The 20,431-nt window shown below is 40.7% G+C and overlaps 1 protein-coding gene across 1 annotated transcript in view; it reads left to right on the top strand.

Moving 5' to 3' along the window:
• LOC100706079 (potassium/sodium hyperpolarization-activated cyclic nucleotide-gated channel 2) overlaps nucleotides 1-14,118 on the top strand; it is a 36,327-nt gene extending 22,209 nt beyond the window's left edge. The window contains exons 5-8 of the mRNA XM_003437967.5: nucleotides 6,708-6,854; nucleotides 6,960-7,200; nucleotides 7,283-7,447; nucleotides 7,932-14,118. Coding sequence (XP_003438015.3) covers nucleotides 6,708-6,854; nucleotides 6,960-7,200; nucleotides 7,283-7,447; nucleotides 7,932-8,881 — 1,503 coding nt within the window. The 3' untranslated portion in view covers nucleotides 8,882-14,118. The remainder of the gene's footprint in view (nucleotides 1-6,707; nucleotides 6,855-6,959; nucleotides 7,201-7,282; nucleotides 7,448-7,931) is intronic.
• Nucleotides 14,119-20,431: the final 6,313 nt, after the last annotated feature.

The raw sequence follows: 20,431 nt of genomic DNA, 5'->3' as shown, positions 1-20,431 counted from the left end.
CGGGGTCATTTCTTCAGGCTGCCCTCCATCTGCAGATGTCAGGAAGCAGATTCACTCATGCAGGTGAGACTTTGTGTTGCGTAACTCCGTCAGAAGAGCTGTGGAGCTGCACCGGCCCAGGAGACTTTTCTTTATGTGGATGCTGAATAATTCAGATGTTGCATGTTACGTTTATTTATGTTTATGTTTGTTTTCCTTAAGGAAGCTCTGAGGATGACGCTATCAGTCAGAAGCACGCATTGCTTTTTCTGGGCACGGTGACAGTACATTTTCACTACAGAACAATCTGTATTCACTGCATTCCCATTTCCCCTCTGCAGGAACAATAGGCGTGTAGTTTGAATCTGGAGGGGTGATATTAAACTTACACAGAACACAGTTTCATTGTTTTGCCTCCGTGCATTTGAAATATAGCAGGTACTGAAAAATCTTACAGTCAAATTTTGTATTCCATTTTTAGACTTTTGTGTTTTTTGTCACGAGTTACTCATCAAAGAGGCCAATCTTAAAATATTTACACATTCTTCTTCTCCAGAGTGCACAGGGAAATAGAGGAGTTTACGGCTGTTTTGCTGGCAAAGCATACCCAAAGACCAAAACTGTTTTCAGTAGATTCAAGCCCATGGCTCCGTCTCATCTGGACAAGGTTTACAATACTGTGCAAAAGTCTTGAGGCGCCACCTATTTCTTAATATTTTGCTCCCAAGGAGCCAGGCGTTCCTGTAATTTTTGAGCAATAGCTTTCCAGGATTTCTGAAGGACACTGGTCATTGGCCATCTTTGGACATTGTCTGCTTTTTCAGTCCAGTTCTCGTACCTTTTAAAAACAATCTTTTTTTCTTTAAGCTATTTGAAATGAAATGAAATTTATTTCAGTCAACAACAACAACAACAACAGATTATCATTCTACATAAAAGTACTCAATCAAAGTACTTTTATGTAGTACTTTGATTGAGTACTAGTACTGTGTTCCCCCAAATTTCCGCACAATAGGTCATATAAGGCAAACAAAGGGAAGTATACAATAAATAAAGGTAGTTCTTATTCAAAGAATCTCTTGTTTTATAAAGAATAGAAATAAACTTGGATAATTTCCATTTCACATGTTCTATGTGGGGCTTCCAACAAAGTTTATCATCAATAATTACTCCTAAAAATTTTGTCTCATATACTCTTTCAATTTCAACATTATTTAAATTCAATTTTACTTTAATATTACTTTTACTACCTCCAAATAACATAAATTTTGTTTTACTTTCATTCACTGGTAGTTTATTAAATACAAACCATCTATTTAACTTCACGAGTTCTGTTTCCACTGTTTTCAGTAATTTCTTTATGTCCTTTCCAGAGCAAAATAAGTTTGTATCATCAGCAAACATCACATATTTTAAAGTATCACTGGCTGTACAAATATCATTTATATAAAGTAAAAATAACTTAGGTCCCAAAACAGATCCTTGCGGAACTCCACAAGTTACTTTTCTAAGTTTAGATTTCATGTTATTAATACTCACATATTAGAACCTATTATTCAAGTAACTATTTAACCAAAATTGTACAACACCTCTTAAACCATAGCTTTCACACTTCTGTAAAAGTAAAGAATGATCTATCGTATCAAAGGCTTTACGTAAATCAATGAACACACCTATTCCAAACTGTTTTTCATCCACAGCCGTTGCAATATTTTCAATAAATTCCATCACAGCTAGAGATGTTGAACGATTTCTTCTGAACCCATACTGATGATCATTCAATAAATCATATTTATCAATAAAAGAATCTAGTTTGTTTGCAAATAGTTTTTCAAGAATCTTCGAAAACTGAGGCAGTAAAGATACCGGTCTATAGTTTGACACAATCTGTTTATCACCAGTTTTATATAATGGGATCACTTTGGCAATTTTCATTTCATCTGGAAAAATTCCACTTTGAAATGATTTGTTACAAATATATGTTAACGGCTGAAGGACACTATGAAGAACTTCTTTAATTAGCGACATGTCAAGGTCGTCACAATCCATGGATTTTTTTACTCTTGAATTTACTCACCACTTCTACAATGTCACTCTCACAGACTCCACCAAGAAACACTGAGTTACATTTACAAGAAGTAGAATCTACTTTATCATCATTTCCTCCCGGTACAGAAATCTCTTTTGCCAAGTTGGGACCTACATTAACAAAGTAATCATTAAATTCATTAACTATGCTCTAAATTTTCTCAATCACTACATTACCTCTTTTTACAATACGTGTTGGAGAACATATATTATTTGGATTTTTTATGATCCTATTTAATACACTCCAGGTAGCCTTAATATTATTTTTATGTTTTTGAAGCACCTGTTCATAATATCTTTTCTTTTCATATAGCATAATAGATGTTAATTTATTTTGATATTTCTTATATTTGTCTTTAACACTGACCAGTGAATTGTTCAAACATAAAAAAAGGCACCTGACACAAGGGACGAACCACTGTTGTGTCTACAGATAACAGACAATGTAGCAAAGAGTCAAATTAAATCCCGTTTCTCTAGTTCTAATATATGAAGTTCTAATATCCACAGAAGAGGTCAGGACAGAGATTCAACAGCGAGTGTCTATAGCCATCTGTAAAGCACTGCGGAGGCCCTGCCATGATTTGCATTTCAGCCGGTGATTTCAGGGATCCTCTAAAGAATGATGGAATTATGAACATGGAAAAGTACCATCAGACTGACAGTGGCTTCATTTTCTAGTATGGTGATGATCCTGGACACACTGCCAGTGCTTTAAAACCATACCCAGGTAGAAAAACACACAACGAAACAATATCATTCATGGATTGACCTCCCCAGAGCCTGGAGAACTATTCCTGAAGAACACTTAAAGAAATTACAAGAAAAAAGCCAGAGACAGTTAAGGCTGTGTTTAAGAATAACATGTTTCAATAAATTGCTGTAAATGAGGGGTTGCTTGAGACTTTTTTCACAGTATTGTATGCTCACTTCACTGACTGCTCACACTTTTGATATAATCCTGAATGTTGCATCACTATACTCTCACTGAGAACTACATTAGCAGTAGCTAATGTAGCTCCTTTTGCATATTTCTTCAATAATGTGCTGAAAATTCCTTAAAGGTTTTGGTCCATATTGACATGATGGCATCACACAGTCTCTTACATACTCTGAGCAGCCCATCTGGCACCAACAACCATATCACGTTCAAGTGAGTTAAAACAGTTTCATACCTTAATCTGATGCTCTGATTTGATGCTCGGTCAAGGTCATCTTGACCATGTCTCTGCTGAGTTGCTGCCATGTGACTGGCTTATGAGATATTTGCTTTAATGAGCAGTTGAATAGATAAGGAGTGTGTCAGTGTGACTGTGTAAGAGGAGAAAATATCCCAGAAAAGGGAAAAAAGCAAAAATGTTGCATTTACTTCTGCACTGTGGTGTCAGTGTATGCACATCATTATTTATTATTCAGTTTTAATAATACGGGCATATCTGCTCAGTTTATTAGCTCTGAGATCGTCCCCTGCTGTCCGCTGTTTTCCCCCTGAGAGTTTCATTCACATTACATGAATAATGTAAAATATTCAGCCAATAGCAAGGGAGATAATTCAAAACAAGTCTTAACAGAAATAAAGCTCTGTGTTTAAGCAATGTGACCCTAGTAGAGTGAAATGGTACTCATCGGGTGGGGTCTGTTTGGTTTCTTGTTTGTCGTTCGTCTCTTATTAGCGTATTAGTGTGACCAGGATGTTCACAGTTATAGTACTGCTGTCATAAAGCCTGGAAATGAAAAAAGGGAAGCTTTCGTTCCATTGTGCAGCTTGGATCTGAGACAATAATTCTTCTAGTACAGTACACATGCATTCAGTTGTGTACATCTTAAAATCATTGTTTGCTAACTGTAATTTTCTTCTGCAAACAGAGAGCCAGGCCGTCTGTTCCTGACAGCAAACAATTTTCAGTTAAGGAGTTTATACGCTGCACTGGAGGATTCAGAGCTTGCAACAGTGTTTGAGCAGGTGGCACTCATTGTTTTGCTCGGGGCCTCTGGCAGGACACACAACATCTGACATACTGTTGTCTGTGGAAGAAGTTAACCACGAGCCTTTCGGGGTTTTTTTGGGGGGGTGGTCTTGCGAGCAAACCTTTTCAGGGGACGTTACTTGATACTGACAGACTGTGGCTTTCATCCACAGCATCCACAGCAGAGTTTAAGGAGTGCTGGGATTGGGGTGGTATGGATGATGACTTCCTCAGCCCCTGAACGTTGTGAGTACACAGCAGCTGCCAGCGTGCTGACCTCTCAAAATTGTGGTTTGGACAGCTTTATAGGCTGAGTTGAGTTGTGGTCTTAAGCTTTCCAATTGAGCTGGGTTGAAGTGCACAGAGGCTGACAGCAGAGTACAAGGAGAAATCTTTTTCTCCCAACAGTTCACTGTCTGCTCTGTTTACTGCCACATCTATCACTCCTCTCTCTGCAGCCCAGCCACGTTGTTTCTAGTTTCTCTGTGATCACTTTGGAAGGACTGAAATTAGCATATCTAAACAACAGAAGCTGCTTGTTTGTCTTGCTGCTATGTTGAAGGGAACCTTTCACTTTTTATTGATTTGGCATTGATTAACTGCTTGGTGTGTTCATTTCAGCTGCGTGGTTTGTATATGTTTGACCACTCTTGAGAGACTTTTGCACAGACACTGATGTGCAGAGATTTATAAACCTTTCTAGCACAAAGTGATGCTTCTATTGAGAAGTTCTTGAAAAATTATTAGAATTAAAAGAGTTTTTAAGAATTTCCATTTAAAGTTAAGGCAAAATTCCCAGAAAGGATAAATATTCAGCAAAGCATTGTAGCCCATAAGAGGGAGAAGTGGGGTGAAACACTAGTAGGAGCATGGAGGACTCTTAAGAAGCTTAAGAGATTCTGAAACAGATAAAAATTATTTGTAAGAAGAGGCATGAGAAATATTCTATAAATGCTAAATGAGAGTGGGGCAGTAAAATACTACAGGTCAATTTTGGCCTTTTCTAAAATTCATAGGTGACATTGCCTAATCATAGCATGATGTTTGCTTATTTTGCCCTTTGTCTTAGTTTGTTTTAAACTTTGAGTGTGGTTGTATTCTAGGTTTTTATTATCATCAAAATCCTGTTCACTAGAAACATTTAGCAGTTTCTAACTCTGTCTTGTACTAGAGCCCTGAGCTAGTTCCTTCCTCCTACATGTATTTATTTATGAATGAAATGCAGTTGTGAACAAGTTTTCACACTAAGGACAGGTTACTGATTCTTTGCAATTAGGAGGGTAAGTAGCCGCCAGATGCTGCTAATCAAATTCACTTGATTAATTGATCATTAGCAAGTCTGAGTGCCTGTATGAAAGCAGAGGAACTATTTGCTGGTCTGGAGCATTCAGGTGTGTGTTAACACAATGACATAATCTTGCCAGGACATCAGAACAGTTTCACCCCAAGGTCAGACCGTGCAATGTTCAAAGAAACCGCAAAATACTCAAGAGCTACATCTCAGACTCTACAGGCCTCAGTCAGCATGTTTGTGACAGCACAATTAGAAGAAGACTGAAAGAGTATGGCCTGTTTAGAAGGGTCACGAGGAGAAAGCCAATCCTGTCTTAAAAGAACAGCTTAGTTTTCCAAATCTGAACAAACCACAAGTAGGGATGCTTGTCCCTAATGCACAGCAGCATTCGGACAAAACCAAACACAGCAAATCAGCACAAATACCTCATACCAACAGTCAAGCACGGTGGTGGAGAGGTGATGACCTGTGCTTTTATTATCCTTAAGAGGGCTGTGCCCACAAACCTCACTGAGCTGAAGTGGGCAGAAATTCATCCAGAGACTGAGAAAGTAATGAAGTAATAGAAATGAAAATGATCAGTTCATGCTATTGCTCTAGTAAACTAGAAGGCCACAAGAAAATACAACAAATATAAAATGAAATGCACACACTGGACAGAAACAGCTGTTTTGCAGATCGTTTTGAGCGGATCACCTGTCGGGAGCTTTCGTACTGAGGTATAACTGCAAATTATTGTGCAGTTCTTTAAGGACGTAAAGTTTGTCAGCCCTCTCTGGCCACTAAATGCCTCAAGTCTCAAGCAGTTGCCTGGTGACAAACTCAGATCTCAACCGAAATGTGGTCTTTGTGTACCTGCCTAACTGGAAGTAGTAAATAATAAAGTCCAAAAACAAGTTTTTGCAGTTTTTAGCTTGTTACTCAAACAGGTGTGAATGTGCATTTTGGGGGCTATTATCAGTGGCAGGTTGATACACACTGCTGGTGTTTCAGTGGGCATTTAGAGAAGCAGGTTGATATATTTGTGATTTACTGAATCTGAACTGAAAAAAACATGTTGTGCTGATGTTTTTCAGTGTTTGAACAGGTCTGTGATGAGAAATCGATGTAAATACATTTTTAATGGCTCAATTAATTGCTGCTTTCTGTATTTTTGGCATTAAGAAACATGTATAATAATAGTTAAACAATTGAACAGTGTCACACTAGAAAAGCAATACGATGCATACTTACTAAAACTAATTTGCCAGCCCCATTACTGTTGTGGTTTTTAAATGCAATCGCTCGCCTCAAGGTCAATAAAACCTTTTTCTTTCTGTTGTTCTTGTTTGCATTAACAGGAAGTAAAAATCATCTCTCTTCATCCCACTCTCTCTTAGTACAAACAAGTGGAGCAGTACATGTCCTTCCACAAGCTGCCTGCTGACTTCCGACAGAAAATCCACGATTACTACGAGCACAGATACCAGGGCAAGATGTTTGATGAGGAGAGCATCCTGGGAGAACTCAGTGAGCCCCTGAGAGAAGTGAGACAATAATGCACATTATTCCCATTTTATATGAAATATATATTATATTAAAAAGTCGTTACTGTGCACATTTTTACTGTTCTTCTTTGTGTCTTGTCTTAGGAAATTGTGAACTTCAACTGTCGCAAGCTGGTGGCGTCGATGCCGCTGTTTGCCAACGCAGAGCCAAACTTTGTGACCGCCATGTTGACTAAGCTACGTTTTGAGGTATTCCAGCCACAAGATTACATCATCCGGGAGGGCACTATTGGCAAGAAAATGTATTTTATCCAGCATGGAGTCTGCAGCGTCATCACCAAGGGAACGCTTGCAATGAAACTCTCCGATGGCTCTTATTTTGGAGGTAAGATATTTTTTTTTCTGTTGGTGCCATTGTTTTTTTAACCCTTTTGTAAGCGATGGCATTTTCTGTTTCCCCGTTTCAGAGATCTGCTTATTGACGAGGGGTCGGCGAACAGCCAGCGTGCGAGCGGAGACTTACTGTCGACTTTACTCTCTGTCTGTTGACCACTTCAATGAAGTGCTGGAAGAATACCCCATGATGAGAAGAGCCTTTGAGACTGTTGCCATTGATCGTCTAGACCGCATAGGTAAAAAATGATTTAGATCATTTTCATATGTATCATAATGTATTATCATATAATATATTGGGCATGAAATTATGTAAATCTCTAAAACATCAGCTGCTAAGTGTTTCTGCTGTCTTTTCTTTTTAATGAAAGAAAATGAAGCCGTGAACAAAAAACACAAAAGAAAATGTTTCCTGAATATTAAAAGAAGCAGTACAATGAGCTGTGCTCTTTGCTCAGAATGACATAGGATACTGTAACAATAGATAAAAGTACAGGGTGACACGTATATTTCCTGAGGGCTTGTTCTGCTAGAGGATGTACCTGAGTTGAAGGGCATCGCATGCTATATCTAAATCGCGTTGTTCTCTCGTTATACGTCCTCCTGTTTCCATGTATTTATGCATTATTCACCTTTATGTACTCCTTGTCTTTTCCTCTCACTTTACTGCTTCTGCCTTTTTTATCTTTAGTAATTAGCCTGTGCTTTTATTTCCCTCTGCAGGTAAAAAGAACTCCATCCTGATGCACAAGGTGCAGCATGATCTCAACTCTGGTGTCTTCAACAACCGGGAGAATGAGATGATTCAGGAGATCGTCAAGTATGACCGTGAGATGGTAAAACTAGTAGACCTGCAGCGGCCACGGGCCATGTCTATGACCCCTTCGCTTGGTGGCATCTTTGCCCCTCCGGGTCAGCAGCAGACAGGCTCTGCTATTGCCACCCTCCAGCAAGCTGTGGCCATGAGCTTCTGCCCTCAGATGGCAAGTCCTTTGGTGGGTCCAGGGACTCTGCAGTCTCCCCGCATGGTGCGAAGGTTTCAGGTGATGCAGAACCTCTCCAGTCCAGTCTCCATGTCTCCTCTGCAGTCTCAGCCCCCTCTGACGCTTGGAGGGGCATTTGGATCTGCAATTTCGAGTCCCCCGGTCCAAAGCCCGCTTGCAGCTTCAGGACGGACTTTCCAGCACATGGCAAGCGTGGGACCCTCTGGGTCCCAGCTGTCCCTAGTACAGCATCATGCACCAAGCCCCACACAGACCCAGCAGAGGCCTGCCTCACACAAGAGCACCCACTCCCTGCATATGGGGAGCTTGAGTCAGGACACCCGTGCCCTGTCGGCCTCCCAGCCTTCACTCCCCCAGGAAGGAACACCGCAAGCTGCCTCTGCAGCCCCTAGCCCCCCGCCCTCCACTCGCACCTCCAACACCTCCATTGGACCTCCGCAGCCCCCTCACTCCAGCATGCCAGGGCCCTCAGGGGTGGGGAGATCCTCGGGAGCCCAACAGAGGGTGGCATTTGCCTCCACACCTCCTCCCACTGGACCTGCTGGAATGGGGGCAGTAGCAGCAGCTGCTGGATCAGGACCTCCAGACTCTGGAGCTCCCAAGAAAGATTCAATTGTCAGCCTTCCAGAGCTAGACTCTGCCAGATCCCGGCTGTCTTCCAACTTGTGACCCTGGTAGAGTTCGAGAAAGAGGCCTTTTTTGTAGGAGAATCTATTCGGTTTAGGTCAGTCCAGCTGATCTGTCAGCTTGCTGAATGACCAATCAGCTACCGCCAGCGCCACCAGTTATTGGACCTGGATGCACTGTGTGCTGGTGCCAGCAGAAGGAAAAGAGCTACTCAAAGTCTTGAGACACTTTGGCTAGGAGGAGTCTATACAATTAAGCTAGTATAACTTAAGGTTGAACTGGTCTAGTCTACTGTGCCAGCACCTTTAGTCTTAGTATCACCCCTTTCACTCTGCTTCCAAACACCTACTGTATATCGCTGTCTTTTCTGTAAAGATATGAAGAAAAGTATGATTGATGTAACTATTGCATACTGTGTAGAATCCATGCAATGCAATCTAGCAGGAGCTGGACTTAAACTGAAAATCAGGGACTTGAGGTCAAATGACAATGACATTTTAAACGTCCAAAAGTGTTTTGAGTGTAACTTTTCTGTATAAGCTGTCGTAGCAAAAGAACACATTGCTCTTCATATTGTTTCAAATAGTAATGGAAATAGTGTTTTAGACCGCTGGTCGATCTTACATCGATGTGTAAATAGTTGATGAAAAAAGTACGGAAGGATATTATATTCATCGTATCTACCCAAACCAAAGTTGAGCTTGAACACCAAGTCTGGTTGTGTCTGTATCAACTAAAAAAAGAAAAAAGAAAAAAGAAAAAAAAAGAAACATCGAAGAAAATGCCATTTATTTAACTGCCTTGATTCAACATTAGAAGCCATATATTTGGTTTGTGTGTATGTATACATGTGGGTGTAAGTGTGTGTGCGTGAGTTTGTTGATATGTTTTGGTTCCACTTTCAGAGAATGGACTCACACTCTACACTGCACGGTTGGTTTGACATGCCGATGGTGGTGCTGACCTGCTTTCGTGAAACACCTCTGAAGCCGGTCGGCTGTTTGGTGGGTGGCTGATTGTAACCCTGAAGGCAAAGGTGGTTAAAATATCTGAGCTTTACTCGAAGGAAACATTTGTGAACAACCCATACTGTATACTTGCTTGTTTCTGTCTAGGTTTATTGATTAACACATGCAATATAATTCTGCAATACTCTACCCCGCCTATATATATAAATATATATGAATATAAATATCTATACATATGCTGTACAGGAAAGTGAACTTCTTTCTTTTTCATATTGTTTTGTTTTTAATGTGAAATCTTAAAGAATCCAGCAGCTATTGTGGCTTCACTTGAGGTATTGTAATCCAGTGACCATGTTGTTACCTTAACCAAAAATGCTTGAGAGAATGAAAGGACTTGTAGTGTAACTCTTATTTTGTTTTGTTTTGTTAACACTTGAGAGGAACAAACTGTTTAATTCTGGTTTCACGTCACAGGAAGAATCCACGCTTTGAGTTCAGCGGGTCAGAACCTTAAAAAGAAGAAGAAAAAATCAGTTTAGCTAAACTAACTCTCTCTGATGTTCAATTGTGAGATGAATGGGGGTTGAGGGTAGGCAATATGGGGGCATAAAATGCCTCAGATGTAAAGAAAAAAACAAGAAAAAAAAAGAGGAAAAAAGCGTACTTGCTCTATATCAAAGTCTTTATGTGTCCCATTTCACCCAAAACTCCCATGAATGTCTCAACATTTAGGGTTGAGGCTTGGATAGCTGGTTATATTTACTCTAAATACTCTGATCCTGTTGAACCTGAAATACTTCTCTTGCTGAATGTATGCCATACGAGAAGGAAGACAGCTAATCAGATATAAACTGCCATGTAAATAAAGGGACAGTGATTTAAAGAGGCTTTTATGATGCAAGGGGGGGTTGTGGGCATTGCTGTATGTGTTGCTGAGTGTCCGTGTGATCTTTTTTTTTATGGTTTGATGATGCTTCTCTGGGTTGAACATTGCTATATTTAACCTGTACCAGATCTACCACAAGAGGATCTCTCTTCTTCTTCTTCTCCTTTCTATTAGTTTATTTACTGAAGTGGGCGTGAACAAGAGTGAGTCGTAACAACTTTGATACCCTTGGTCCAAAGTGAGCACTGAGGACGTCCAATTAAGCACCTTGTGTTGCACTACGACCTTGTAATCAAAATGAAAAATCGATGCTCTATTCTCTTAAAATGGTTGCAGTACTTCTCTCGGACCCATTATCTGGTTAAACTGTAAGGAAGGAAAGTGAATCCAATTGGGTTAGAAAATAGGCAGCTGATTCATTGTGTTAAACAAACACCATGTCCACCTTTTTCAGCTCTGAACATCGACAGAGTCTAATTGTAAAATCGATGCGATGGACATTTCACTCAGGTTTGCTACCTTTCCAGAGAGATGTATTGATTGCCGCAGCGTGGCTTTCCATTGATTTATGTAGACTTGTCTATCCTCCCATCATCCACTTGTTGATTTAACCGTGCTGAAAGGTTCCCCTTGAAATCTGATTGGCTCAGATAAATATGGAGGATCTACTGAAGTCGTAACCCTGAGATTGTTATTAGCGTAACACTCTGCCCGTTTGGTTGTGATCACTTATCCTGCGAGCTGTTTGAAACAAGGCGTAGGTGATTGTTTTTATCCAAGGGCTTCATTATATGGCTTGTAAAACCTGGCTCATTGTTACTGTCGAGCAGCCACATGTTCTCTTATCTGTTTAATCGATAACATGCACTAAACCTCGTTGTTTGTCATACCTTGGTTACAAAGCTGTGACCCTCCTTCATCAGCAACACTCTTTTTGTATTGCTTTTTTTTTCCTATGGGAAAGGTACATGCCAAAATGCCAATATGATTGTGAATGAAGTCCATTTGAGTCAATGGCTGTTGTGCGCTTCAGTACTGTTCCAGTGCAATCAATTGGTCCTCTTCCCCAATCCTTTGTGCTAATACCAGAGTTTGCCCTATTAAGCTGCTATCAGGACTGTGCTGATATTATTTGAATGAGACCACAGTCAGTGAGAGCAAGATGGAAGGAGAGTTAAAGAGCTAATGTTTCAGGCAATATCAGGCGCCGTCTCTGTTTCATTGCATCCAACCAGTAGGATATGTGTGTAACTCACTCCCACTCAAAGGATGGCATCCCAGACACTTTGATCAGTACCGCTCTGTTTGAACCCTCGGCCATGAGGCCGATACAGCCCTGGCCAAGCACATACTTCTCTCAGTTATCTGTTTAGTGTTCAGTCTGCTGGCTTAAAGCCACCGTCAACATGTTGTGTGTGTGTGTGAGTGTATGTGTGTGTGATGTAGCACTGTATTTGCCTGATGACGGGGGGTTCAAAGTGTGATTGTTTAATGGTTCTTCTTCTGGACCTTGCTATTTAGTGGGATTGAAAGCCCTCATACATGTTTGACACTGACTGACAATTATTGAGAATCTCTAAGTTTCAAACCTCTCATTCTTGCTGTACCAGTTGTTAAGGGTACTGAATGCCTTGGTGTTGACATGTTAGCAAATCAGGGTATTGTTTTTGTTTGTAAAACTGTCTTTGAGTTATCGGTCTGTTTTGTTCGGTTGTTGTTTTGCAGTTTGTTTTTACAATGTGCCCCATGCACACGGACTGTATATACCTTGTGCCTAGTACATCTAGTTTCCACATAGTCTATTTTTGTGGTTTGTATGTGCCTGTAAAAATGCAAATCTGTGTTCTTATTTTCAACTTGCAATATATGTAAAAAACAAACAAACAAAAAAAACAGTAGAAGAAGACTAGTATTGCTGAATTACGATGACAATGTCAGTATATACAATTTTCCCAGATACGGGAAACACAAAATTGCACATTTTTGTTGGTTTGAGCCTTCCAACACCATGCGCGCTGTACTCTGTACTCTCATGTTCTGTACATATGGTATACACAGAGATGTGGGGCACATTGTTGTGTTTTTACCACAGCCTGCTGTATAAGATACATTTTTTTTACAGTGAGAGGGTGAGCTCTGACAGGCTTCTGGTGGATATCGGCAGTCTAGACGTTAGCTTAGATGATCCGCTCGCTGCAAAGAGCCAAAAACGACAGAAAGTAATAAACAAACTGTGGAGATGCTTGCACAATATCACTACAGTAACAGAAGTTGGCTGTGCACGTGCTGGAAACAACGTTCTTAAAACATATTGTCGCACAGCTATTTACACTCTGATGCTGGTTGCACACTGATCAAGTCTTTGCCATTTAAGAAAAGCTCTCTCTTAGGCTGAATTCGACTCATGAGCAGTCATGAGCTTGACCTACCATACCTTGGCAGATAATAGCAGAGTGCATGTTTGTATTTTTCTTATCTAAGCAGAGTTCTGTGTACAATTCTTAGTGGGACCTTCGAATCTAGACATTGTTGTGTACCAAACTACTGTACAATGATTTTATTTAGTCTAACAGTTAAACTTTTGTGTCGTAGCTACTGTAGCCTGCTTAGCTTACCTAAGCCTTCTCTCTGCTTCAGGACTCTGTGTGCTTGAGTTTGTGTGTGCGTGTGTGTGTTCCTGTGCCTTTCCTTCTATAATGTTGGTCCCACTTGAGAATATGATGCCATTTAGGGGTTTTTAAAAACCCACATGAAGCCGAGAGAGATGTGTGTTAAATGGTCACAACTACATTTGTTCTACAGAAGAGGAAAAAAAAAAGAAAAAAAATGAAAGAAACCACTGTAATGCTCCAAGAAATCACTCTAGCACATCCCTAGACTTAGTAGCATTCCACAGCCTGCACGAATAGCTCAGTGTGGGCATCCAGACACACTTTACCAGCACCATGTAGACGACAGCACAGATATCTGACACAGCATGTGTTCTCTCTCTCTCTCTGGAGGCCAGTCTGCAACCATCTCAGGCTGTGCTCTGCTTCTGCTCTTAACAGAACGGTTTAAGTATTTTGAAACTCCAGCTCTGTCTAAGTTGATGTCTACAATCCAGGACAACTCAGCTCCCAGCCCAAGCTGCAGCGCTACCAAATCAGTGTCAAAGGATTTAGATGGATACCTGGCATGCTTGTAATATTTGCCTGCGTCCAGTCCTTGCGGACCGAGATGCTGGTGGCGAGGGCATGGGGCTGATTTGAACCTGTTTCTAAAAAGGCTGTCTTGTCCACCACCTCTGCTGGCCGAGAACACAGAGCCACACCCTGGTCTCTCTCAATAAGCTGGTCTGTCAGTCAGTGGCAATGTTGTTTAAGCATTCGTAAACAGACAATACATTGTTGTGCAATAAAAAGATGAGCGCATTGGCATACTTATCTCTGGGTGTGGACTTTTATTTGTCATCCGTCTCTGTTGGTCGGTGTTCCGTGTGTGTGCATGAACATTTACCAAACTGCTGGAGTTACACTAGTTACTACTCCCCACCCCCCCACCCCAAACACACAGACACACACACACTCGCATATGTGAACACACACATGCTCAACCTTAATCAGACAACCACCTTTCCACCTCATTCTATCCCACATCAGATGAGATCTCTCTCTCTCTCCCTCTTTCTGCAGACAGGGGCTCTGCTGCATCCCTGATGAGGTGTCTGAGCTCAGTCTGAGAGCTTTCCGCACTGTGTGTGTGTGTATACGAGTGAACACACGCACACAGCATTGCACAGCAGTAAGTTATATTTCTCTGGTAGCTAAGAAGGTGTGCATGCACATGCAAGCCCTAGTTTTGTATTTGTCTGAGGGAAACAGAGAGAGAGAATAAATGAACCGGTGCTAGGAGTGTGCGCGCGTGTTTCGATGCGCGTGTCTGAAAGGGTGGGTGGGTTGGTGGGTGTGTGCGTCAGAGATGAGGGCAGTCCAAGGACACACTCCTCTGGCAGCCTGGGAGCAGCATCCACCCATTCCCTCTCTGTCTGTTTCTTTTCCTTTCTATGTATGCACACACACACAAACACACTGCTGTCTGTCTCCTCAGTGATTATGCATGGCACAGTGAGATAGAAAGATTAAAATTACATGCAAGGTGAGATTTCACCACAGTGCTCTACACTGTTCATCTTGCCTCCCCAGCTCTACATGCAGGTGGTACAAATGCGGGAGAGGCCATCCGCACTGCGTGTCCGCACTTTTACCTTGACGTGACATAATGTCCTCTCTCTTCCGCTCTGTTGACACACACACACACACACACACACACACACACACACACACACACTCTCTCCCTCTTTCTGTTTCATTGTAATTCAATGAACAAGCAATGTACTGGTAGTGGCTGCCGGCTGATACTACACCAAGTTGTGAAGCTATGTGAGTATATAGTTTCAGCCTTATATGGCCGAGGACTGTCCTCTACCTTGTTTCCTCTGCAGTGCTGGTCCTCTACTTTGTCCCTGGCTGTCCTACTTCAATTAATCATATCAGCATCACCCGCACTACCCACCCTAGCTGTTTACCTCCAGAGGGCAATTTGCTTATTTAGCTCCTTACCGGTATTCTCGCCCCTTCCCATCCATCTCCTTCCAGTTTCCCTTACTGCTCTGCACCCCCGTCTTCGTTCACGTCTCTCCCGGGATCTTCCTAGTAAGCAAAATCTACATTTCAGCTTTTTTAATTCGCAGTAACAGGTGTAGCTGGGTATTGCTTAAACATTTGCAGGTGTTCTTGTGTTATGCACGGACAGCTGTGTGTGTATTAAAAGCAGATACAAAACACACAGGCACAACAGTGCACCCCTCTGCCCCCAAATTCCCTATCCTCTGATGCTGCCGCAGCTGCTTCAGCCTCGTCTCTCTGCTAAGGGGAGCATCTAGAGAGCACAGCTCAAATCTGAATACCAGGATTAGCATTTGGTCCAAGCTCTGACTCTATGAGCGGGTCAGTGAGCTAAGCAGAGAGAAAGAGAGGGGGATACAGTAAATCATCTTACAGCTGCTGGCAGACTCAGTAACATCACAGTTTGCTGGACAGAGGGTTGGGTGGAAGTGAGAAGTGCGTCAAGCTGAAATGATCAAGAAACAATAAAGCAGAGAGAGAAACAGGAAGAAAGGATCACGTGATCTTCTACAAGCTATTTATATAAATAATAGTTTGAAAAAAATCTTCAAGCACTTGCTTTACTCATCAGGAAACCACTGAAAGTACTCTATGACACTTCTATGTCTAGTTTACATAAATGTAGCTAATTTACTCACAAAATTCTGCTATATGCTAATTTCATTTTAGTGCATCATTTCAATTTTATTAATATAGCAACAAATGACAACAACAGTCACTGGTTGGCACTTTATATTATAAGGTAAAGATGCTACAATAATACAGAGAAACCCCAACAGACAACCATCAGCATGAGCAAGCACTTGGTGACACTGGGAAGGAAATGCACCCTTTTAACAGGAAGACAGCTCAGGCAGAGCCAGGCTCAGGGGGACCGACATCCACCGTGTCCAGTCTGGGGAGATGGGAGGGAGACAGGACAAAGACATGAAGAGAGCCAGAGATGAATAATAACTAATGATTAAATGCAAAGAGGTGTATAAACACATAGTGAGTGAAGAAGAAATGCTGAGTGTATCATGGGAAGACCCCTGCATCCTAAACCTATGCCGCTTAGCTAAGGGAGGAATCAGGGTCACCTGATCCAGTTCTTACTATATGCTTTATCAAAAAGGAAAGTTTTAAGCCTAATCTTAAAAGTAAAGAGTCTGTCTCTCTCTTGAATCCAAACTGGATTCCTCAGAAGAGGGGCCTGAAAGCTGAAGGCTCTGCCTCCCATTCTACTTTTAAATACTCTAGGAACCACAAGTAAGCCTGCATTCTGAGAGTAATGTGCTCTAATGGGTCGATGAGGCCTTTAAGATAAGATGGGGCCTGATTATCCAAGACCTTGTATATGTGAGGAGCAGGATTTTAAATTTGATTCTGTATTTAACAGGGTGCCAATAAAGAGAAGCCAATGTGGGAGATATATGCCGTCTCTCTTTTTAGTCCCTGTCAGTATTCTCACTGCAGCATTTTGGATCAAGTGAAGGCCTTTCGGGGAGTTTTTATGCCAGCCCGATAATAATAAATTATAACAGTCCAGCGTAGAAGTAATAAATGCATGAAGAGTACAAACGTTTAAAATGGGATACATATACAATGCATTATTTGAATAACGAGATCAGAATTGAAAAAGCTCACAAAGGAAAAAAGCTCAACTGGATAAGTTGCCCTTTGCACTTGAGGATTCAACAGTGTTTCCCATCAAGTAGTGTATATTTGCTTTAAACAGCAAATTATATAATGAGCAATGTGCCTGTTGGGGAAGAGAAGCATGAGGAGGAGGACAACAGCAGTCATAAGGGCACAGTCTACACATATATACAGGGTTTTATATAACATTTTATATAATCTTTCATGTAAATTAAGTACTGGTTTTATTATTGTAGTTTTCAGACTAAAGTCCCTGAAAACTGCTTCCATAGTAGTTATAATCATTTTACATTTCAAGACTCAGAATCAGAATACTTTATTAATTATGTGGTCATAGTACCCCACATAGGCACAAAAGTACTTAAAGTCAGACTGTTTTTGTATCTAAAACAACAACAACAACAACAACAAACTAAACAAAAAAAGAGAGAGAGATAAAGCAGAGCAGAAAGAGTGTGTGCTGTGAGCAGTTGACCTCAGCAGCACTCTGTATCATCTGCTCTGCTAAACTCTTCCTGTTACAGGAACATCCACGAAGCCCCTGGCTAAAAAAAAACAGAAGAAAAATACAGATGGGGTTAGAAATGGGGGAGATGTGGAGAGCTTGTTGCTGATATTTTAGAAATGGTAAGAGGAGGACATGATTCATGAAATGAAAATGAAAACCTTTTTCTCTAGGTAGATGTAGTAACTATCAGTTTTGATAAGCATTTTTTCCTTTTACTAGTATAAGAATGGCAAACCCCCGCGCTTTCTGCTTTGGTGCTAGGTCAAGCAATTTTACAGTTTTGTTCTGTTCTCCTAGAATATCATTAAATTTACATAAATAGACTGTGATTTCACATTTCAAATGTAAATTAACATAAAATCACTGTAATGTAATAAAACATAATTTTCTTGTTTTTTAAATGTATCTGTCTGTACATATGCATATTTAGATTGTTAAAATACATTCACAAATGTATCATGATTTCACAAATATGTGTCCGTTATTTGAAAGATTGAACTGTTAAATTCAAATGTAATGCTATGGAAAAATATATGAAATGATTCTTATAAACGTTTTTAACATCAAATAATTATTACTATTATTGCTATTTAGGGCGATCGTGGCTCAAGAGTTGGCAGTTCGCCTTGTAATCAGAAGGTTGCCGGTTCGAGCCCCGGCTCGGACACTCTCGGTCATTGTTTCATCACATTAAAATGTTCCTCATTTAATGTTTAAAAGCACTTGAAAAAGGCAAAATCCCATGTAAAATTAGGGCAACAAACTGTATTGTCATCACTGAAAATAACTGTATTTTTATGATAAAGTTATTTTCTGTTATTTTATGGTATTATTTTGGCGCCCCAGCTGCCGGAATATTACTGTTTTTCTAGGATTTTTCTTTTAACTGTGTAGTTTTCTACTTCCTATTAGATGTCATATATTTAACGATATAAATATGCAAAATGAGGAATATATTTGTCATGACTGCAAAGCCAGTGTGTTTAAGGAACGGACCCAGAAGCAGACACGGGAGAACACAAACTAAGGTTAACAAAAAGTGAGTTGTTTATTTGGCTGAAAAAACATGAATACAAAATAAGGCGAAAACCTAAAATGGGAAAACTAGACTGTGATAACTATGACAAAAGGACATTAATATAATTCTGGGCAGGAGAATGCGAGGAACTATGAGGAAAAAAAACATGAACTAGAATCACATGGTACCTGAACTTGACATGACATGGTGGTAGGAAAATGATGATGACCTGACACTGAACAGGGAAGGACAGAGGACTTAGGACAGACATTTGTTTAGAACTCTTAAAGATGTTGAAGAAGCAAGCTCCTTTAAGCAATTACTTTGGTGTTCCTCCACCTCCAAAGAAATGTCAGAAGGAGTCCGAACCGCAAAAGAAGCGCGTATTCTCGGAAAAGTGGTTGCAGGAGGTGAGCTGGCTTCAAACAAATAATGAATGCACAGAGATGTGGTGCAGAATATGCCGTGAAAATCCCACTCTAGTGCACAAAAACAGTGCCTTTTATATGTATGCAAACGCGCGTTGCAACTTCTTATCTGGTGCGCGTCTTTTATTTTGATAGCGAATGCGCACCTGCGGACCACTTATGTGCACCCCTGAACATAACCTAGACTAAAACTCAAGGCAAACTAATGATAACTAAACATTATCTCAAAATATAACATAAGAAATCAAAAACATAAACCTAGCCCCTGACAATATTAAAATAATATAAATCAATATATTATAATAATATAAATTGATATTGCGCTATTTTCAAGATTTGATGGCTTATTTTGATAACTTGGCTAGCTGCACCCAGAACATACATTGTACTGTATGATCATTATAGTACGTTTTATTAACTTTAGTGATGGTGACGATGGGCGAAAACAAAGTGCTAGTGTCACAAACCTGCACTCCCTCTACTGGCCAGTTGGGGGCAAATCTAGTTGCAAAAAGATGTTTGATTCTAAGTAAGTCTGTCTTCCTTGATCTGTGACCTCAGCAGACACTTTCCTGATGAGTTCATGGTTTCAATCAATACTGCTGCATCTTACTGAAAGTAATGGTCCCCATTAGAGTCAAAAAGAAGGACAAAGCAGGCTGCACTTTAGGACAGGCCCCCCGGTGATATGCATGTGCGGTATAGAAGTCAGCTCCACCCCCTCTCACCCTCTCCTACTAATTCCCACACATATTAATATGAGTGTCTGCGCAGTAATCTCCAAAAGTGTGTCAGTGGTGGCTCACCTCCAGTAAGTGGTTATAAATGCAACCAGACCACATTACCTTCCAGCTGAATGTTGTATCTCACTCAGTATAAAAATGGTCTTGAAGCCTTGAGATGAGCATATTTGGCAACTCAAGATTCAAACCTAGTGGTTTAAATCTTGATGTGACCAAGAAGGATGGCTCTGACTATTTAGCTAACGAGCATATCATGGACCCTGAATACTCCTTTTAAACACCTATAGTGGAAACAATTCACTTACTATTTCATTAAATATGACCTAAAACGAGTGCTTAAGACCAGGTCAGAGCAGAAGGCTGTTCTTAGGTCTATAGGTCTATGGGTCTTTCTGGAGCCACGGGTATTTTCTCCCTTATGGAGACAAAGTTAGCAAGGCAAGGCTGAAATTATTTGGACATGAGCAGAAGAAAGATGTAGCTGCCAGGCAGAGGTTAAAGAGGAAGACAAGAGGAAGACCGCAGAGAAGATTAATCGTAGTGAAGGAGGACAGGCAGAGGGTTGGTGTGACAGAGGAGGATGGTAGAGCTTAGGTGAGCTAGCGGCAGAGGATCTGCTGTTGAGACGCCTAAAGGCAGAAGCCAAAAGAAGAAGAGGAAGAAGGTACCTTCAATTTGTTGCCGTTAAAAACAATGCAGATTTAAGGTGATTTCCCAGTGGCAACATTTGCTGGCC

This window comes from Oreochromis niloticus, linkage group LG18 (assembly GCF_001858045.2).
Source record: "Oreochromis niloticus isolate F11D_XX linkage group LG18, O_niloticus_UMD_NMBU, whole genome shotgun sequence".
Taxonomy (NCBI): domain Eukaryota; kingdom Metazoa; phylum Chordata; class Actinopteri; order Cichliformes; family Cichlidae; genus Oreochromis; species Oreochromis niloticus.
This window is presented reverse-complemented; position numbering and strand designations above follow the sequence as displayed.